At 44.6% G+C, this 21,224-nt stretch overlaps 1 protein-coding gene across 12 annotated transcripts in view; it reads right to left on the bottom strand.

Moving 5' to 3' along the window:
- ARHGEF11 (Rho guanine nucleotide exchange factor 11) overlaps positions 1-21,224 on the bottom strand; it is a 109,980-nt gene that overhangs the window by 26,017 nt on the left and 62,739 nt on the right. For 9 of the 12 annotated variants that reach the window (XM_084768390.1, XM_084768401.1, XM_084768395.1 and 6 more), the window contains 12 exons: positions 20,797-20,975; positions 20,462-20,533; positions 15,322-15,441; positions 13,512-13,557; positions 12,935-13,011; positions 11,414-11,551; positions 6,860-6,934; positions 6,543-6,644; positions 5,341-5,439; positions 3,338-3,380; positions 1,601-1,697; positions 1,364-1,486 (listed from right to left, as the gene is read on the bottom strand). In XM_084768390.1, coding sequence (XP_084624516.1) covers positions 1,364-1,486; positions 1,601-1,697; positions 3,338-3,380; positions 5,341-5,439; positions 6,543-6,644; positions 6,860-6,934; positions 11,414-11,551; positions 12,935-13,011; positions 13,512-13,557; positions 15,322-15,441; positions 20,462-20,533; positions 20,797-20,975 — 1,171 coding nt within the window. The remainder of the gene's footprint in view (positions 1-1,363; positions 1,487-1,600; positions 1,698-3,337; positions 3,381-5,340; positions 5,440-6,542; positions 6,645-6,859; positions 6,935-11,413; positions 11,552-12,934; positions 13,012-13,511; positions 13,558-15,321; positions 15,442-20,461; positions 20,534-20,796; positions 20,976-21,224) is intronic. The other 3 variants (XM_084768400.1, XM_084768391.1, XM_084768392.1) reach the window with 1 other exon arrangement.

Genomic DNA, 21,224 nt, shown 5'->3' with positions numbered 1-21,224 from the left:
ATCTCTTCTTTACCCAGAGCGTAGCCTCCTGAAGCTCAAACACTTGTTGAGTGAAAACCACAATCTTCCTCATAGTATGCTGCTGCCCATCCCGTTACCTGGCTCCATCACTTATTTTTCACTCTGCTCTTTGCACACTGGTTTCACTGCTGTTCCTTAAATGTTTAGCACATTCTACTTGGCTTCTTCTGTCTGTAGTGCTTTTCCAGATGCCAAAGATCATTCAGTCCATCTTTTCAACTCATCAAGTACTACCTGGACTAGCCTATTTAAATCTGCATCCCACGGACTCTGGAACTCTAGACCATCTGTACCCTGTTCTCTTTCCTCCCTGAGTGCTCGTTGTCATTAACATATTGCCAATCTACTTCAGTCTTATATATTGCTGTCTCTTCTCATCACTGCACAATCCCCACTGTATGTGCCTCATACAGTGACATACAGTAAAAACACATTTGATATTTGCCAAACTGAAAGGCTTGTGTTATTGACACTACCAAGCTCACACAGGCTAACTTTTGTCATTTGGTATGTGGGGCCCAGAGAGGCAGAACAGATTAATTAAGGTCACTACTCAACAAGAAATAATACCGGGAAGAAAAACTTCTTAGGCTTAGAAATTCAGTCATCAATCCTGCTGTGGGATCCAAACCACGGACAGCACATGCTTTAGAAAATGGGACTCGAGGAGGTAGGGAGATGGTTTAGTGGGTAAGACCACTGGCTGCTCTTCCAGAGGACCCATGTTTGATTCACAGCACACATATGGTGCCTTTTAACTGTAACTCCAGCTGCACAGGGGTGGTGGGCACTGGACACTCTCTTTTGGCCTTTGTGGGCACTGCGTACACATGATGTGCAGAGAACCATGCAGGGAAACCCATACATAAAATCAAACGACAAAAACCCAAAGAAACAAAAGCCCTGGAGAAGCACAGCAGGATCAGCTGTGCTGGAGCTCCCAGAGAGGTGCTCTAGTTTTCTGTGTACTGGAGGAAAAAATGGCCACCTTCCTTAAGTCAGTGCTGCTCATTTCCTGAAGATGCTTCAGCCCCTGGAAGGTGCAATCTCACGCTGAGTAGCAGCCATGAACAGAGGCAAGGACGGAGGAAGACCATGAAAAGCGAGAAGAGAAGCAGAAAGCTCACTGTATTCTGGGAGCACTGGACTGGACTGTCACAAGCACCAGCAAACTGTCAGCAGCTCTAGGTTTGAATGGGGCCCTCAGCACAATAAATGCAGCAAGATCTCCTGTCTTTTGTGAAAGAGATCATGCAGCAAGTGCATGGTAGAGACCGGACCTCCAAGATCTTCTAACCTGTCTGGCAAGCCCAGAGGTAGGAGAGTGAAACTGAACACTCACAAGATATCTCCAAGGGCAGCCAGTTGCTTCTCGGCCATTTGGCGCTCCCGAAGAGGGTCCCCATCCAGGTCTAGCAGGTCATTTTCACCATAGAGGCTGCCCAGCCCCAGGGTACGCTTTGATCTACACCAGATACAAGGGGGAAACAATTACATACTGAACAGGTGTGAACACAGGAAGGGAAACCCAGATACACACTGCAGAGGCACGGAGAGCACACTGGGGGGCTCTGCAAACCTGTAGTCGCTGATCTGCTCCTGGATCTCCAGCATGACCGCCTCCTGAGCTTCACTGAGAACACTGCGAGGGTCCTCACTGTTCCGCAGGCGCAGGTCTGGACCGGGAGACAAGGGAGACAGGTGGGTGTTCGGGAGGAAATAACTTCTGCTAAGCACTTCAAGTGGTTTGCATCCTATAATGCTTCATGGAAAAACTGGATTTTTGGCCTATTAGCCTGAAAGCAGGGAGGCCTGCATTCCACCCAGGCACAATGTCTTTTTTTTCTTGTCTCACTTAGTGTGTGTGTGTGCATGTACACACGCATGTGCAGATGCTGTAGTGTGCATGTGGAGGCCAGAGGACAACTCTATAGAGTTGGTCCTCTCCCCAGTTTTATGTGGATTCCAGGAACTGAACTCAAGTTGTCAAGCTTAAGGCTGAAATCATTCCGGTCCTATCAAAGGCAGGGACAAAACTATTCTCTGGATGTCTAATGTTCCATGAGTGGACATACTGAAGCCATTTCTCACTGTGTGTATTCTTAAAAGTCGGCTGACGTTAACATGTAGTCTTTACATATATTTATTCCTTCTACTGCCTTGACACCATTTCAACAGCCTAAAAAACCAGAGGCCTTTCATTCTTCATGGAACCAACAGGTTCCATGTTCTTCCTGTTGGGACATCTAGCACCACAAAGGCTAGGCCAGGCGGCGGAAGTGACAGCCTCATTCTTTCTTTCTATCCATCCATCCCTCCATCTATCCAGGGTTACCTATCTATCCATCCATCCATCCACCCATCCATTTATACAGAGTCTCACTATGTAGCCCTGGCTGTCCTGGAACTTACTATGCAAATCAGGCTGGCCTCACACTCGGAGGTCTGCCTGACTCTGCTTCCTGAGTGCCACAATACTGGGCCTCTTACTCTATCTTTGAGCAAGCTACTTTGTGTGTACATATAATTTGTCCTTCCTGTGTCTTTGCCAATAACTGCTTCTTTCCAAATGTAGACTGCTAGTTCCAGCTTGTAAAACACTAGACTAGCCTTAGAAACTTGCTATGTAGTTAAGGACGATTTTGAACTTCTGACCCTCTTGTGTCTACCTCCCAAATACTGGGATCATAGAGGTGTGCTACTACTGGTTTATGGGGTACTGGGATTCAAACCCAGGGCTTAATGCATATTAGGCAAGCACTCTACCAACTGAGCTGCATCCTCAGCCCTAAGCTGCTATGCAGGCCCCCACCCCTCTGAGACAGGGTCTCTCTGTGTAGCCTTAGCTGTCCTGGACACATTTTGTAGACCAGGCTGGCCTTGAACCCACAGCTATCCGCTTGCCTCTGCCTACCTGAGTGCTAGGATTACAGGTGTGCGCCACCACGCCTGGCACTGCTAACTTCTTTACACTGCCTCAATTATTCTGGAACTGGAAGGAATAGCATCATTACCTAGCCCTTGGTCCTCTCTGACTCTGGTACTCCTGGTATTTGTATTGTTATGGAACCTAGCAAAAACAAACAAACATACAAACTCAGGTCTCCTAACTGCTCCAGAATCTCCTGTGACAGAGGAGTGAGCTCTTAGGTAGTGTCTATCCACACCTGATGTTAAGTGTGGAGTGTTTTGGAGTAACAGTCTATGGATTCTGCCCACTACAGGGCAGTTAACCAGGCTCAGACTTCCTGTCTCTGTCTCTGGTGTTTCCTGAGAGTTCAGTACAAGAAGGGCACTAAAGAATGAGCCAACTTACCGATTTCAGCCTGCAGCACCTCAGGGATCTTCACTCTGAGAGGCTGGGAAACAGAAAGTGGGCGTAGAAGTGAGGCTGTGCACACCACACAGAGAGGAGTGTGCAGGGGCACAGGGTGAGGCTGTGCACACCACGCAGACAGGAGTGTGCAGGGGCACAGGGTGAGGCTGTGCACACCACGCAGACAGGAGTATGCAGGGCACAGAGTCCGGTAACATGTTCTCTCGCTTATATATACCAACTCTCCCCTCTTTCTCAGTTCTCTTCAACTCTGGACATGAATTCTAGGCTAGGACTTTGGGAAATGGCACATGAGTTTATAAGACAAGCTGGTGCTACATTCTGAGGGTGGCCCAGCAGCTTTTTTTAACTCTGATGCGTGGATGTAGAATGGCATGTTCCAACACTGGACCAGTGTTCAACTAGTTGCTGGACTCTCCTTTGCCTCCAAGTGGTCCCAAGAGGATAACCTTTGTTATTTGATGGATTATGGCCCCTCTTGTTTGCTACTAGTGGAAGCTGGGTATATGTCACCTGGTCCTGTAGTTAGCTTGATACTCTGGCATGTATCCTGAAATCTCTTGCCATTGCCGGATATTTGTATGGTTTTATAAATGATGCCAAAAGGTACGTGGCAACTCTAATCTCCTTACTCAGATTTCCCCAACCTTATTAGCCAACTGTGAGAAGAATAAAATCATTTGGAATTAGTTTAGATGATCAGATTATAGAGTCAAGATACAGAGTGTCATCTGCAGGCAGATGCTCTGGCCAGTGCATCCTGATACATCCCTGAGAACCCAGTTCAGACGTAGAGAGCTGCATTCCTCCCAGACACTAAGGCTCTTCCTCTTGACTCCTTTAGCAAGTGTGCCTGAATCTCAGAAACATTTACTCTTCTTGCCCTGCCGATCCAGATCCCCTGATGCTCTTGGGTCTGTTTCTTCATCCAAGGAAGGAAAGGCAGACAAGGTTTGGGGAGTAGTTAGAACCCTCTATTTCAGCGGCTCTCAGCCTTCCTAACACTGCGACCCTTTAATACAGTTCCTCATGTTGTGGTAACTCCAACCATAAAATTAGTTTTGTTACTACTTCATAACTGTAATTTTGTTACTGTTATGAATCATAATGTAAATATCTGTGTTTTCTGATGGTCTTAGGTGACTCCCGTGAGAGAGTTGCCGACCTCAAAAGAGGTCTCAACCTACAGGCTGAGAACCGCTGCTCTATCTCTAAATATTCTAAAGAGAGGTTGTGTGCATTTGTGAAACTAAAGAGACACACAGAAGAGATAAAGCGTTTAAATTAAAACAAAACAAAACAAAAAAAACAAAAAAAAACCTTTTATTTTAAATGTTTGGGTGTGTTGCCTCTGTGAATGTCTGTGCAACATGCAGGTGCCTGCAGAGGCCAGAAGAGGGTGTCAGAGACACCGTGTGGGTGCTGGGAATGCAACTTGGGTTCTCTGGAAGAGCAGCATGTGCTCTTAGCCACTGAACCCTGACTCTAACTTAGGGGAGATAAATCTTTGAGAAGCAGGAACAGAATCCAGAAATTCTAATTTCTTGGAGGGCAAACCTGTCTCTAGTTCTCCAGTGTTGACAACCTCCTTATGAGAGCACACCTCTCACAAAGGCTCTCCCTCATCCTCTCCAGAAGAAACTCTGGCAGCAGCGCCTGGTGCAGAGCCCCGACTCCTACTTTATGGATGGGAAATGCCCAGGATGCTGCCAAATCCCCATGGACTACTGTGCACCAGCAGTCTTGTGTGCTGGCCGCTCCACTGTCCTGTCAGCCACAGAAGGAAAAGCAGAGCTGGCAGGAGGGTGCTCCTCCAGGAGACAGCACTGAAAGCGCCCGAGTCAAGATAGTGGGAACCATCCCAGTGGACACAGTTTGGAAATATTAAAAAACAGCCTGTCCCAGTTGGCACTGGTACCCTATCACTCTTCTATACTTTTGGTGCAGAGGATGGAACTGTAACCTAACTCATGATGACTTACCGCATTTTTCTCTAAGAAAATATTCCAGATGTCTTTCCCCAAACTTCGGGAATCCTTGGGGTTTGTCTGTTGATAAACTTCTGAACACAAATAAAAAAGCTAGAATGACAGAGAAACTAGGTTAGAGCAGTGGATCTTTACCACAGGGGCCATTTGTTAGTGTCTGAAGACATTTTGACTAGAGTCCAGTAAGTGGCTAGATATCCCCAAATTAAGATCCCCTCTGACAACAAATAATTCTCAGTCTTAAATGTCAACAATATTGAGGCCGATAAACTTAAATAATCTCTCTCCCATGAGTGTATTTGGGGCTGATCACTCCTCTAGGCTTGACGTTTTTAGTGGCTTCTCCACTTGTTTATGTGTTGTCCCTGAAGGGCTTTTATTTTGTTTCTCTTGATGATCTATAGGTTTTTCAGGAATGCTTTGAGATGTCAGCATTTGGGGTTAAACAAACAGGTATCAGTGAATCCCCTTTGAGCAAATCAATGCTCATTCTGGTCTCTAGCTGTAGTATTTCCAGGAAACAACAACAACAACCCAACTCATTCCTTGGGCGAGAGGCTTACTTTGAAGAATACAATACTGACATTCCCCTACCATCATCCCTTGCTTCTATGCAGGAGGAGGAGGAATGAGAGGGGTGTAAGGTGGTGGCTCTGTACATCACCTTGGGGCACTGGGGACTTCATCCATAGCTCATACGCTCCTCCCTCTTTTTTTTTTTTTTCTGAGACAGGGTTTCACTGTGTACCCCTGAACGCAGAGACCACCTGCCTTTGCTTCCTGAGTGCTAGGATTAAAGGTAGGCACCACCAGCCCGGCCTGCTGGTATTCTTTCATGCCAACGCCTTAGATGAAGGATCTTTAGTGCTTTGCCCCTGTCAAATTTTTTTGTAGCAACATTGTAACTCTGCAAGGGTGATTCTCAACTTCTCAGTCAATTTGAAGACTTCCTAAACTGAGGAGAAAGGTGGTTTTCTGGCCTAGATGTTTGTGCTATCCCTTGGGCTACAAGTATGGTTAGCTGCATGATGCAACAGGTTCCATCTTTTCTGTTTTGTCTCTGTCCTTGAGATGCCTGACTTTGCCTATAGATCTGACATTAACAGCTGGATACACAGAGCGAATAGGGATAGTGGTCAGAGATTCTCTGTTGAGTACAAGAATGATTCAAAACAAGATGGACACTTCTGACTTACCAGGGGGCCAGGGTCGGCCTGAGAGAAGATGTACCGTAGAAAAACTGCCAAGTAAGCTGGATGCGACTTTAGTTTTTCAAGATCTTGGAAGATGATGTCACTCTGGAAGGCAGAAAAATGAGAATGGCTGGGAGGCACAGAGGCAGGAAGTAGACAGCAAACGCACCCCCGTGCTCTCTGCCTCCCAGGCTGTTAGCTGAGTGTCCCCCCCCCCCCATGGGTCCTTCCAGAGCTGGGGACAATCCAACTGCTTCCAGTCAAGGGCAGTGTGGGTAAAGCAAGGGAGGAGGATAAAAGGAGCAAACTGGAAAACTCACCTCATTGTTGAAGTAACCTGGGTCATAATCTTCCTCTGGGCCAATAATTAGAGGCTTTGGGCTTTGATCTACACCCTGAAGGAGAGAGTTAAGATGAGAGACTACAGAAGACATGGATTCAACTTCTTCCACAGGATCTGTTTAGCAGCCTCACTCTGAAAGGGTCACTTGGGTCTTACTAGCACCCAAGGTTCAGCACGGATGTAATGATTTCCACTTGCAGAAAGCCAATTGCTTCTGGGTGGGGCACAGCAGAGTAGCCTGGTCACATGACACAGGAAGATGGGAAATAGGAAAGATGTTTTCTTTCTGTTTGCAAAAGATGAGGAGCGAGTGTCCTCTAACAAAGTAAAAGCTGATAGCACCTAATGGACTGGTTGGGCTGGAGACTTGTGTTTTCCTAACAGACCAACCACACTCTCCACACCTGAAGTGGCAGCTGCCACAGTGCTACTGAGTAGCGGACAAGCTAGGACATGGCTTAGTAACTTCTAGAGACCTGGAGCTGCAGAGCTGCCTCCCCCTCACTCAGACAGGATGGGACTGTATCACAGAGACTGAAAGAGGGAGGACCCGAGAGCCACTCACACAGTCAAAGCCACAGAGGTTGGCTGAGAAGCTGTATTTGTGCCCTCAGATCTACCTAGACCCTCCAATCTTGTAACACCTGGCCTCTGAAGCCTGTGCTATCTAGATCCCCGAGACTCTCTGGCAAAAGCAGCAAAAAGACTAGATTTTAGCTTGTTGGGGGAAATTTTTTAAGAAATTCATTTTTAATATGTTTTTGTACACGTCTACACTGAATGCTGAGCATACTCCCCCGTCCATACTTTCCCCTTTCTAGTGCCTTCCTTCCTGTTGCTCCCCTTTGTCTTTGGGGACAGTGCATGGTTTTATGTATCTATAGAAAGCCAAGAAATAGCAGATGAGCAAAAACATGCTATTTGCCTCTCTGAATTTGGCTTTATTCTTAGCTCTAGTTGCATCCATCTTTATGCAAATGACATGACTTGGTGCTTCATTATGGCTGAGAAGATTCCATTGTGTATACACACATTTCCTTATTCTCTGTTGCTGAACACCAAGCTGCTTCCATAACTCAGCTACTATGAACTGTTCTGCTGTGAACATGGATGTGTACATGTCTGTGATCCTGACCTGGAGCTCTGTGGGCTAATACCTAGGAGTGGTAAGATGGTCATTGTTGTACAGAAATTTTCTCTAAGATCAAACACTCCATCCTACAGGAAGCTCCTTTTGACTCAGCAGTAAACAACTCAGAAGCTTCTGGAAGTCCCTGAGACTGATCACTAAGTCACTCCTTTCCCAATCATATTAAAACAGTAAGGTTGCTGAGAAATACCCTCAGACCAACTGAGCTACCCGGAAGAGATACTCTGCAACCTGCTGAGTTGACTGTAAATTCCACAGTGCACTCTAGGCTTTCAGCTTTCATGAGCATTATCATGCTAGGGCTGGCTTGTGGTGATGCCTCTATCTTTGAATATTTCTGCTCCTGTAACCAACTCACACATAGTTGTGAGTCACATGGAAGACTATTTTCAGTTTTGAGAAATCTTCATATTGATTTTAATAGTGGTTAGGACTAGTTTACACTATCACCAGTAATATGTAAGGGTTCCCTTTAATCAAAATCTTTACCAGCTTTTGTTATGTGTATTCTTTGTGAATGCCATTCTTAATGGATCTCAATATAGTGCATTTCACTGATGGATCGTGAGGTTGGAGATCTTTTCATTTTAATTGATCATTTGTATTCCATATTTTGAGAACGGTTTCTTCACTTCATTAGCCCATTTATTGACGGAGTTTTTTTATTTCTTGCTCTTAAAAAAAGTTTTGGGTATATTTTTTATTTAGATTTTATTCTATTTTTATTTATGTGTATGTGTAACTCTAGTTCCAAGGGATTTGATGCCCTCTTCTGGCCTCCAAGGGCATCAAGTGTGTGTGCTTTATAGACGTAAGCATAGATAAAACACTCACAGACATAGATAAAATAAACAAGATCATGAAAAAACCCTCCCATTATAAAATCTTTCTCTCTTTTTGGTTTTCTGAGACAGCTCTGGGTGCCGGAAACTAACTATGTAAACTAGGTTGGCCCCAAACAGGTGAAACATATTTGGTGAAGCTGGGATCATTTTAGGTGGTTCCTAGCCATGACATTAAATAGCAGTGAATCAAATTGTCAGAGAAGTAACTTCAGTATCATGCAATCCCTCTGACTAATCCAAGTAGTTTCAGCCTGCTGCTAGTCTAGCTGTATATCTTTACAGAGAGATTCCACCTCAGACTTAACTATAAGCAAAATAATCTAGTGAGAGTGAAAATAGGATAAGATGTAACATTTATACACAGATAATAAATTTAAAATAAATACATTTTATGTATTTTTATTAATTTTTAAAAAAGATTTAATTTATTTTCATTATTTTGTGTATGGGTGTTGTACCTGTATGTGTGTCTATGTAACCCATGCCTGTGGAGGCCAGAGGAGGGTGGCGGATCCTCTGAAACTGGAGTTACAGATGGTTGCTGTCCTGGCTAGTTTTATGTCAACTCGACACAAGCTAGAACTATATGAAAGGAGGGAACCTTAATTTAGAAAATGCCTCCATAAGATCCAGCTGTTGGGCATTTTCTTAATTAGTGACTGATGTGAGAGGGCCCAGTAATGCCTGAGCTGGTGGTCCTGGGTAATAAAAAAAGCAGGCTGAGCAAGCCAATAACCAGGACCTCTCCATGTACTTTGCATCAGCTCCTGCCCTTAGGTTCCTGCCCTTCTTGAGTGCCTGTCCTGATTTCCCTTTGATGAACTGTGATATGGAAGTGTAAGTCAAATAAACCCTTCCCTCCCCAAGTTGTTTTTGGTTGTGGTGTTTCATCACAGGAATGGTATCCCTAACTAAGACAGTGAGCTGCTATGTGGGTGCTGGGAATTGAACTTGGGTCTTCTGGAAGAACAGTCAGTGCTACTGACTTTTTTTTTTTTAAATACTTAAAAAAAATACTTTAAAATAGTAAATGACACATTCACGTTGGAACTGAATATATAAAGGGTAGGTCAATTTAGAGTCTCTCAACTTCTGTTCTAAGGCTCCTTGGAGGTGGTCACCACCAGCTTCTCAAACACCCATCCAGACATAGCTCATGAAGGAGGCATCTTTTTAACATACATGGTGGCTTTCTTTCTCCACTGCTCTGTGTCTTCCTAGATAAGGCTTTATAAATCATTTCTAAGCATATATGCTGCCTTGCACTTACCTTGCACTTATGGTGTGTGATACTGGTTTTATTTTGTAGCAGTGACAATATCTTTTAAAATAGATTTAAGCCGGGCGTGGTGGTGCACGCTTTTAATCCCAGCACTCGGGAGACAGAGGCAGGTGGGTCACTGTGAGTTTGAGGATAGCCTGGTCTACAAAGCGAGTCCAGGACAGCCAAGGCTACACAGAGAGACCCTGTCTTGAAAAACCAAAAAATCCAAAACAAAATACCCCCCCCCCCCAATAACATAAATTTAAGTTTAAGAGAGTAAGCTTAGCAAGGCTTGGTGGTACATGCATGCCTTTAATCCCAGCACTCCAGAGGCAAAGACAGGTGAATCTTTGTGTATTTAAGTCCAGCCTGGTCTACACAGTTAGTTCCAGACCAGCCAGGCTACACAGTAAGATACTGTCTCAAACAAATGGGAGAAAGAAAGAAAGGAGAGAAAGGAGAGAAGGAAGGAAGGAAGGAAGGAAGCTTGAAAGATATACTAAATAACATTATGCAACTGGAATGTGGATTTGGGGGAAAAAAAATCAGTGCAGTGGTGAATTTGACAGAATTGTGCTTTAGTGAGCCAGTGTCTTGTCAGCCCCTACCTGCACTAAGCCAGGCAAGCCCACCATAGCTACACAGCCCAAGTTCTTTGCAGGATTTTTGCTTTGAGCCAAATCCCGTCTTCCTGAAATTTTCGCTGGACCTAGGTCTGCTTCTGAGTGCAGGCCATTCAAGTCACATTTTGCACTCTTTGGGCAGCATGGAAAAACTGAGGGAAGGAGTTGGAAGGTAGTTTGACAAGGGAAGATCTCAAGCATGCTGAACTTTTGTTTGTTTTCTGTATTACGATTCCAATAATAGGGCTTATTGCTTATTTAATACACAAAATGGCTTCATTATGCCATTTTCATAATCTACATCACTGTATCTTGCTCTGACTCATTCTCTTGCCCTGAGTTTGGCTGAAGCAAAGGTTGCTAAGGGAGATAAGCATTCGGAACAGTCGTTACTTATCGACATTTAAAGGCCCATCAGCTTTTTCTTAATTCTGCTCTGACGGGTACGTCCACTGACTCTGCACACAGAGAGCGGCTGGCCCTGACTTCCTTCCTTCTTCACACCATGCTTGCTCTTCTCTAGGGAACTATCTCAAACCGTGGGTTGTCAGAGTAGGCTTTAGTCTGTTAGTCAAGGCTACACATTGGTGACTAGCCTGAAACCTAGTTGTGAAAGGAGAAAGGCAAACGGGTGGCTCTCATCTCTCACCTGGTCACTGGGTGGGAGCACCGATGCATCTGAGCCCTGTCGCCTGTGGTGCTGGGCCACTCTGGCCAGGATCACAGGGGAGGTTTGAGGGCTGTCTAGTCCAGGATCTGACAGAACTGAGTTCCGATTCATCAATGACTAGAAGAAGAGAATTCTGTGAGAAGGAACCTCATCCAGACGACTCTCCGAGCTCAGCCTGCTTTATAACGACAGCCATGCTGACACTCAGCCCTGGACTATACATTCTTCCACCTAACCTTCCAACAGCACTGAGGAAAGCATCGTCACTCAACCCGCTCTTCACATGAAGAACCAGCCTGCAGAAAGGTCATGGGACTTACTGACGGTCAAAGAGCTTGCAGTATATATTCAACCCAGGAAGTCTGCCACAGGTCACACACTTCACTGCCAAGTGTATCACCTTTTACGTATGTGAACTATAGGTTGCTGAGGCCCATACTACATCCCACCATTTTCTTGGTAACTTCCCACATATCTGTCCTCTTAGAGATCCATCCTCTTCTCACCAATAGTCAGGAAATTGCAAATGTTACTAAAATAAGTCTAATAAGTCTGGCTAAATAGATATGTGACTGTTGTCATCATTCTTTTACTCATTTTACTCCTTTTTTTTTTTCCTTTTCCCCAAGACAGGGTTTCTCTATGTATGTAGCCTTGGCTGTCCTGGACTTGTTTTGTAGATCAGGCTGGCCTCAAACTCACAGAAATCTGCCTGCCTCTGCCTCCCTGAGTTCTGGGATTACAGGTGTATGCCACTGTGGCAGGCTATTCCTTCTCAGTTTAATTTTTTTTCATTAATTAATTTATTTAATCACTTTACAGCCTGATCGCAGCACATCCCTCGTCTGCCCCTAGTCCCACCCTCACATGCCCCCTTCTCCTCAGAGAAGAGGAGGCCTCCTGTGGGTACCAACCCACCCTGGCACATCAAGTGGCAGCAGGACTAAGAGCATCCTCTCTCACTGAGGCCAGACAAGGCAGCCCAGCCATGGGAAAGGGATGTAAAGGCAGGCAACAGAGCTGGAGACAGTTCCTGCTCCAAATGTTAGGGGACTCACAAGAAGAAGCAGCTGCACATCTGCTATATGTGTATAGGGGGCCTAGGCTATTTTAATATTCTTAATCTTATATACCAACTGAGAGCACCTGGGAGAGATGTTTTAAAAAATCTGAAAATTTTTGATTGGAGTAGAAAAGGATGTGCAGCAAGGAGAGTAAGCACCACACCTAACTGGGTGGGTTCATTAATACTGCCTACCTTTCCACCCCACACTTTACAGAGCCAACCAATTGTGATAAAATACGAGCGACGTGATGACCTGGCAGGAGGATGCATGTCAAAGCCACTCAGATCTAGAACACAGTGACTAAACCCTAGAGTTAGAATTGTGGAGAAGGTGCCCAGATACCAGGTCAGGGCCTTCAGTGGCCAGTGAGCAGCAGAGCCGTCCAGTGCCCAGGGGTGGGACATTTAAATGGGCCTGTGCCTGCTGGACTCACCTCACTGACAGAGGGAAAGCGTTCTGTCCCAGAGTCCAAGCCACTGTCTGCCTCCTGGGAATCCAGAGAGAGACGGCCTGAGAAGGAAACAGGTTAGACAGTGTTAGAAAGGGATCTCAGGTCTAGAAGGACGACCTTCTTGTGGGCACTAGGCAGGCAGGAGAAGCTGCCGTCGTCCCTTCATCTTTTTCATCTCAGAATCCCCAGGTTCTCCTAGCACCCTGGTCTTTTCCGCTCCCCATATCCAGCTTTTGCCTACTTCTGCATCTGGGCACAGGTCTAAAATAAGACTGTGTAATCCCCCTTACAGCTACTCTTATTCTTCAGCTTATTTCTGACCCTCTTCTGGTCACCACCCCTTTTCACAAGCTCCTAAGTGCCACATGCTGCCAAGCAAGCTACTGTCTGGACCTCTCATCTCAGCAGCTCCTGTTTCTGACTTGGCCATCGCTTATTTTAACACATCTAACTGCCTTATGTATTGGTGTCTTTTTTCCTCACTATTCTAGAATCTGCACCATTGGAAGAGACTGCCATAGAAGAAGCCTTGTATACCCCAGAGGAGAATGGGATTTACCTTCAGATGTTCTCTGGCTGTTGTCTCCACAGAGTGGAAGAATATCCTAAAAGAGAGAAGACCATAGAGTGGGGAATTCTTTTGAGCCTCTCCCACTCCCGTTCCCTTTTCCAATCAGAGCCTTATTTGCTTTTATAACAAGTGGCCACTTCTGCTTTACTGCCCAGGAAATACCCAGCTTGACAATATGCTCTTCAGGTATGTCCTTTGAGAAGGTGGTGGCCCCTAACGGTGGGAAAGGAGCTTGACCGTTATTGTAAAAATGAACAAAAAACTTCCCTTCACTTACCACCCTGGACTTCAAAGCATTTAGTGCCTTATTTGGGTTAGATACAGGAAGGGATTTTCTAACCATCAAAGAATAAAAAAGTCCTAAACCTGCACTGAGGGAAAATGTTAAACATCTGTGGAGGAGGGTGGTGGTGGTGGAGGAGGAGGAGCTCAGTGCCACAGCCATTGCAGAGGTAACACTGACCACGTTCAACTGCGCACAAAGCACTTTCTTAACTGCACTCAGTCCTTCAGCAACTCTAGGCAAGGAGGCAGGAAGAAGCTCAGATGCTCAGAAATCTTTCTAAGCTTGAGCTAGAGCCCAAATGTCCTCATCCATCCATCCCCCCCCCCCTCTCTCTCACACACACACACACACACACACTGTAGTTCTGGCAATACCCTGCTAAGGTAGATTCTGCTGTGTCCTCCCTCTAAACATGAGAAAACAAACAAACGCTCTTAGTGGTTGGATTAATTGGCCATGAGTCTGAAAGTTGAGGGGAACTAGAGCTGGTAATCAAAACTGCATAGTCTAAGCCCATAATCTAAGCCATCCACCATGATAGAAATTTCTTTAGAAAGTAACTTTTAAAAGCTTATTTGCCTATGGTTTTTTTTTTAACCAAATTCTCAACAGGATATCTAAAAGAAAGAAAGCAAAATGCCTTAAACAAATTTTATATATGTAAGAGTGTTTTGCACGCATGTACATATGTGTACCATGTATGTACAGTGCCCATGGAGGCTAGGGGAGGGATTGTATTCCCTGGAATTGGAGTTAGAGATGGTTGTGAGCTATCACGTGGGTTCTGGGAAATGAATCTGAATGCTCTGGAAAAGCAGTCAGTGCTCTTAACTACTGACCCATCCAGCTCCACCTTAAACAATTTCTATGGGTCTGGGAAAATACTGTTCTTAGATACCATAATTTTCTAAGGCTAGTTCTCACAAGGATACAAGTGAGACACTCATAGTGCAGTCCCTGATGAGAAGAACAGATAAACAATCTCCTCCTGTGCGGCATGTTCCATAAAGTACATTTAGACCCTTTTCAACTGACTGAGGCTGACGTGGAAAGCACTAATGTTCCTTTGAGGAGATTTTTAAGGAAAAAAGCTACCAGCCAGCCTGGTCTACAAAGCGAGTCCAGGACAGCCAAGGCTAACACAGAGAGACCCTGTCTTGAACCCCATACCCCACCCCATCCCCCCACCCCCAAAAAAAAGAGAAAAGAAAAAGCTACCAGATGAGCTCTCAGTAATGCCAGAGCAGGAATACACATGTCTTGAGGAAGCTCTTCAACAGGGGAGAGTAATTAGCAGATTAAAGCACACTACCCAGTTTACTATATTTCCCTTTTTCACAAGGAGGGCATGAAGCAGGCTTTGTCTCTGGTACCCCAGGGAGGTAGTGCGGCAGTGCTCAGCCTCTTTGGTGCTAGCCCTGCTGTGGCCCAAGAGGCTTTCTGCCCTGCTGTTCTCCTTCTGCACTAGTCCCTCCACGGAGTGGTCCTGGGGCAGCGCCTACTACCACTCACCACCAAGCCACCAGTCTCCTGCTGGATCTTCAGCTGTAACTGAGTGACTCGCCGCCGGGCACCTTCCATTTGCTCTTCTAGCAGGCTGGCGGGGTTCCGACTATACACCTCACAGATACGCTAGGGAGGGGTGAGGAGAAAGGAGAGGAGGAGGAAGAGGAGGAAGAGGAGGAGGGGGAGGAAGGTAGAGGAGTGGTTAGTAGAAAACAGATGACTCAGCAGTAGTAAGAACAGGCAGGTATCACAAAACAGAGAGGAGAGATTTCTGTCTACTAGCACATGCAGCTATTTCACCATATTTAGGATCAGGAAAGGGTAACTGATGAGAAACAGAATATATGAAGCAGCTGGAGAAAGGAAACAAACAAACCGAAAACAGAAGGCCTGCCCTAAACTGACCTATTTGTACAGGCTGGATGAGTGAGTTTCACACACTCAGGTGTGAAACACTGAAGTGACTATCCACAGCACTACACAGAGAACATCAGGGCAAACGTGACAGAATGAAAATCTCAAGTACGGAGAGTAAAAGCTTATCACAAGAAGCTACTAGAGAGCAGGCCCCATCTACCTCTCCTGATGCATGGCCAGCATGCAGCAGAGTGAGAGCACAGGGCACAGGACAGCAGCTCCTCGATCCACTAGCTGTGTAGGCTCGGACAGGCTTGCACACGGCTTTCAAGAATAGAGGTGACAGGATCGGCGCATCGGGTGACTGTAGATCTGAATGCGAGTGTGTAATACGCTCACTAGAGCAGCATCGGGTGACTGTAGATCTGAATGCGAGTGTGTAATACGCTCACTACAGCAGCATCGGGTGACTGTAGATCTGAATGCGAGTGTGTAATACGCTCACTAGAGCAGCATCGGGTGACTGTAGATCTGAATGCGAGTGTGTAACACGCTCACTAGGAGCAGCATCGGATGACTGTAGATCTGAATGCGAGTGTGTAATACGCTCACTAGAGCAGCTGCAGCGGTTACTTGCCAAAATGTTTTGTACAAAAGGACTCACTAGCACAACACATTAAATGGAGATGTTAGGCTCACACAGTCACTGACTTCACCTGCAGCTCCTACTACCTGCCGACCTCGTTAGCGTTCCTACATTTACATTCTCTGTTCTACGCCATCAAACCACAAACACTGGTCTCGGCAGATAATATCATCCGAAAAGGACTTTCCCAACATCTGCATCCATCTATTCTCCTGACTCAGAACAGAAATAGAATCTTCTACCACTCTGAACCACTGATTGTCTTGAGTGCTATTTACACATTCAGATACCTTTAAAAATCTTTCTCAAATGGCTCCTTCCCTTTATCCTAACTTTTAAAGACATCTAAGTTCCCTAAATTAAAAGTGAACTCTCGTAACAAAAGTGTCTTTACCAATCCAGATTGTTTTTTATGCCACGGCTCCATTTTTCTTCCTTTCCCCATCACCCCAGCTACCCTTTAAAAGATGGAACAGTAGCAACAGTGTAGATGTTGGAGGTTAGTTCAGCACCACAGATGCACAATCTTCAACCCTCTGTTAGGTCTCTCCCCTCTGCTTTGCTGTGCTGGCTGACTTGAGCCACATCCCAGCTTCAGTGACTACCTTACTGCTGAGGATGCCCAAAGCTCCTTGCTCCAGAGCCGCTTCCCAGAGGGTAGCAGTCTACCCAGACATCTCATAGGCACGCTAACTCAGACCCACAGCTGACTTTCCTTTCTGTCCTGTAACTCTCGCTTCTGTGACCTATTTGTCTCCACCCACGGCAGCCAGGCACCAAACTCAGAGCCATTCTTTCCTCTTTTTCTCTCCTTAGCACATGGTCATTTTCTCTGATGTGACTGACTTCTGAGACATCTCTTACCTGTTCCTCTCTCTTTTCCTAACTTGTTCTTGTCCAATCTGTCATAGTCATATATACTACGGCAGCCATCACCAATATTTCTTTATGTCAAGTGTGTGTGTGCCTCACAATATGTATGAGCAGGCACCTGCAAAGGCCAGAAGAGGCATCTGATGCTTTGAAGTGGGAGTTACAGGCAGTTGTGAGAGGCCCTGTGTGCGTACTGGGAACTGAGCTCGGGTCCTCTGCAAGAACAGCAAGTGCTCGTAACTATAGAACCATCTCTCCAACTCCAAACACGTAATGACTGATTTCCATAGCCTTTGGGAGAAACTCCAAGATCTGTAAGTGACCCAAATCATTTCCCAAATACTGTCCTCTACTGTCATTTTCAATGTTTTGGTCACAGTAGACTAAACCCAACTCAATTATCACCTCATGAGAATTTTGATAGGTAACTGCATTCTTTTAGGCTTCTATGGTACCCAAGAATTATTTTAAAGTTTGTCATTGAGATATAATTCATATAGCTTAAAGTATATAACACGAGGTTTTTAGTATAGTCATATAATTGCACAACCATTGTCACTGTCAAATTCCAGAGCATTCCTATTCCCTCAGTAAGAAAGCTGCTGTCTGTAAGCATCCATGTCAAGCTACCTCGTCCCCTTTCCATCCTCTGGGGAGCAGCAGGAGTCTGTTTTGTCACTGAACACCTGTCTATCCTGGACATTGCATATAGACAGAACCTCATTTGTGGGCTTTTGTCTGGCTTCCTTCATTTAGAATGGCTTCAGGGTTCTTCTGTTAATGCATTCATTCTTTTTTTTATGGTTAAGTATCCTGCTGTGTTGTAGATATACTGCATTTTTCCTATCAGTTGATGGACTCTAGGTTGCTTTCTTTTGGCTAGTTCAAAGAGTGGTCATGAATGTTCATGCCTACATTTCTGTGTGAATATGTATTTTCAATTCTTCTTGGCATCTTATGTAGGAGTGGATTTACTGGGTTACACAGTATCTGTGTTTAACATCTGGAAGCACTGCCTACTGTTTCCACGTGACCACATTATTTTATAGTCCCACCATCAGTGACACAGACAGACTGGAGAGTGAGCTTGTAGACTAAATGTACAAAGTATTCCTTAGGTCTGTCCACAGCCTTTACCAGCATGCTACTGTCCATTATTTTGGCTATAAAAATCCTAATAGCTGTGAAGCAGACGCAACATCTTGTCATTTCAGGGCGCAGTTCTCCATCTTTTCACAGGCTTACTGGCCACTTGTTGTTGGACTGTGTTTCACTACACAACCTAGGCTGGCCTCCAGAGTGCAATCTTGCCTCAGACTCCCAAGTGCTGGAATTACAGGCACATGTCACAATGCCTGCTTGTGTCTTTAGAGAACTGTTCCAATTCTTTGCTAACCTTATTTAGAAGAAGAACATAGCTGATGAGGCTGGACTTAGGAGCCCTTGCTTCTCTTCCAGACAGCCTCTTCTGGGCTTTGAGAGTACACAGAGCCTTGACTGTGAACTCTTTCTTCTCTTCTGTGAGCTGTCCTTTTATTTTTTATATATTATTCCTTTATGCAAAAATATTTTAATTTTTACATCCAACTATCTTTTTGAGAAATTGTTTGTACTTTTAGTAGCATAAAGAAACAAGTGGTTAATCCAAGGCTATGAAGACTCATATTCATGTTTCCTTTTAAAAGTTTCATATTTTTCTTTCCTTAATATTCATAATATCTAACATAATGTAAATGTTGTGTACATGTTCAGCTCAGATGCAAGTCCCCTCTTCCACACATCTCTAGATTTTTATGCTCTTCTTTGAGACTTTATTAACCCATTTGAATTAAATTTTGTTAATTACGTGAGATAAGGATCCAAATCAATTCTTTGTAAATATCCAGTTGATTTAGCACCATTTGTTGCAGAGACAAACACTTAGTAACTTTGTCTTAGTAACTTTGTTGGAAATGAGTAGTTACAGATGTATAGATTAATTTCATACATAATTCTCAATTCTAGTCCATTGACCTGTATGTCTGGCCTTATGCTGAAAAACAGTGTCTTAATAATCCAATGTGAATATACAAGTACCAATTTACAGTGTAGCATATCTTCATTTATGCCATCATGCCACTGAAGGCACATCTTCCTGGTAACCATTCAAACTCCTACCACTAGTGTTACCCATTCACTGTTCTCACAGAATACCTGGCACACTGCAAGAACACAATGCTTGCCTAGTGTGTTTTCACAACGCCATGCCTTTGACCTAAACTGTTTCCTCACTAACATATCCCCAACTCTTTTTTTATCTGTTTGAGTCAGGGTCTCTCTTTGTAGCCTGTTAGCCTGAAACTCACTATGTAAACCAAAAAGGCCTCAAATTCAGAGATCCACTTGCTTCACTCTCCCAAGTGCTAGAATATGAGATATGTGCTATCATGCCTGTTTTATCCCCACCCACTGTCTCCACTCCTCTGGACCCAACCAAAAGATAGGGTTTCACTGTATAACAGCCCTGGCTATCCTAGGGTCTCTTGTAGACCAGGACTAGCCTTGAACTTACAGCGATCTGCCTGCCACTGCCTCCCGAGCACTAGGATTAAAGGCGTGCGCCACCATGCCCGGCCCCTGTGAAGCTTTTACATGTCACTGTAATTGTTCTTCCTTCTAAGTTTTTATTACAAACTTTCTGTTCTCCCTGCTTTCCTCTTACTAGAATTTGAAATTCCCCCATTAGACTTTAGGTACACTGAAGATAAGAACTACCTCGTATCTCTGGCAATCTCTCTTCATCCATCAACAATCCATCATCAGTCTAGCCCAGCTTCATGTGCCCGTCTGTCCATCCTATGCTTACTTTTCACTTCCTTGGAATCCTCTAAGAGCAATTCCAATGAACTCCAATTTTCCTCAGTTCTACTATAGTTTATTTATATTTTTTTATTCCCTTACTTTATTTATAATAAAATATTTCCTTATTTATGTTTATGTTTATATCTGTTTCCTTATTTATTTAATTTAGTTAAATATTCATTATCTTAATGTATTAATCATGGGATTTTGCTGATTCATCCCGTTGGTCTGCTTTTACAAAGTCTATTGGCCGAAGGCCAGCCTTTAATGGTCTCAAGCATGTACACTCCCAATAGGTTACATACCCACAGGCCATGATTTACTATAATTGGCTATGGTCTACAATAAGTTGCACACTCTGGTAGACTGCTGTGACAAGGGATAACTGCATGATGATAATGGCCAGTCTATCTTTCACAGTGATCTCACCTGTAACTCTTTTTCCTCCTGCCTCAGCATATTCCTGAGGATTTGAGTGGCATGCTTCTGGACCTCAGGATCCTAGGAATGGAAACACAACATAAGTGAGACCCGGGGACTAGCTCAATAGATTAATTCAAAGAGGAAGAGACTACCCAGAGCAAAAGGATGAACATTCTTTTATACAGACTTCACTTTTTTTTTTTTTTTTTTACTTTTTGGTGGTATTCACATGTTTCTTTGGCCTATCTCTGCTTACCACACCCCCATTCAATTTAAGTTCCACTGAGGGAGATCTTCAAAGAGCCCCTAGAGTGATGAGTAGGCATTGGGAAAACTGTTACCTGCAGAGGTTTGGGTCCTGTGATGTGCTGTGGAGGTGGCAAGGGAGGAGGAGGAGGAGGAGGAGGAGTCACGGGGTTAACTCTGGGAACGACGGCCAGAGATGGGTTCTGCTGGAGCCCAGAGACACCAAAGGAGGCAGGAGAGGAGCCCAGGAGGGTAAGTGCAACATAGGCACCAGCTAGTGGGGAAGAAAAAGAGGCTTGCTTGAGTACCGCTGTCTCAAAAGAGTAGTTACTTAAACCCAAAGAAAATCATCTTTCTCCTTTCATTAAGTCTCACAATCTTGTAGGTTAAATGTCTTCGTTCAAAAAGTTCTAGCCATTTTCTAATTTATGCCCTCCTGCACTGCACCAACTAAGCTCTTTGTTCTTCTTGTAGAAACCGTAACCAAAATTCCACCCATAAACCTCTGGAAAAACTCTCTATG

This window comes from Acomys minous (genome assembly GCF_964271855.1).
Source record: "Acomys minous genome assembly, chromosome: 19".
NCBI lineage: Eukaryota > Metazoa > Chordata > Mammalia > Rodentia > Muridae > Acomys > Acomys minous.
This window is presented reverse-complemented; position numbering and strand designations above follow the sequence as displayed.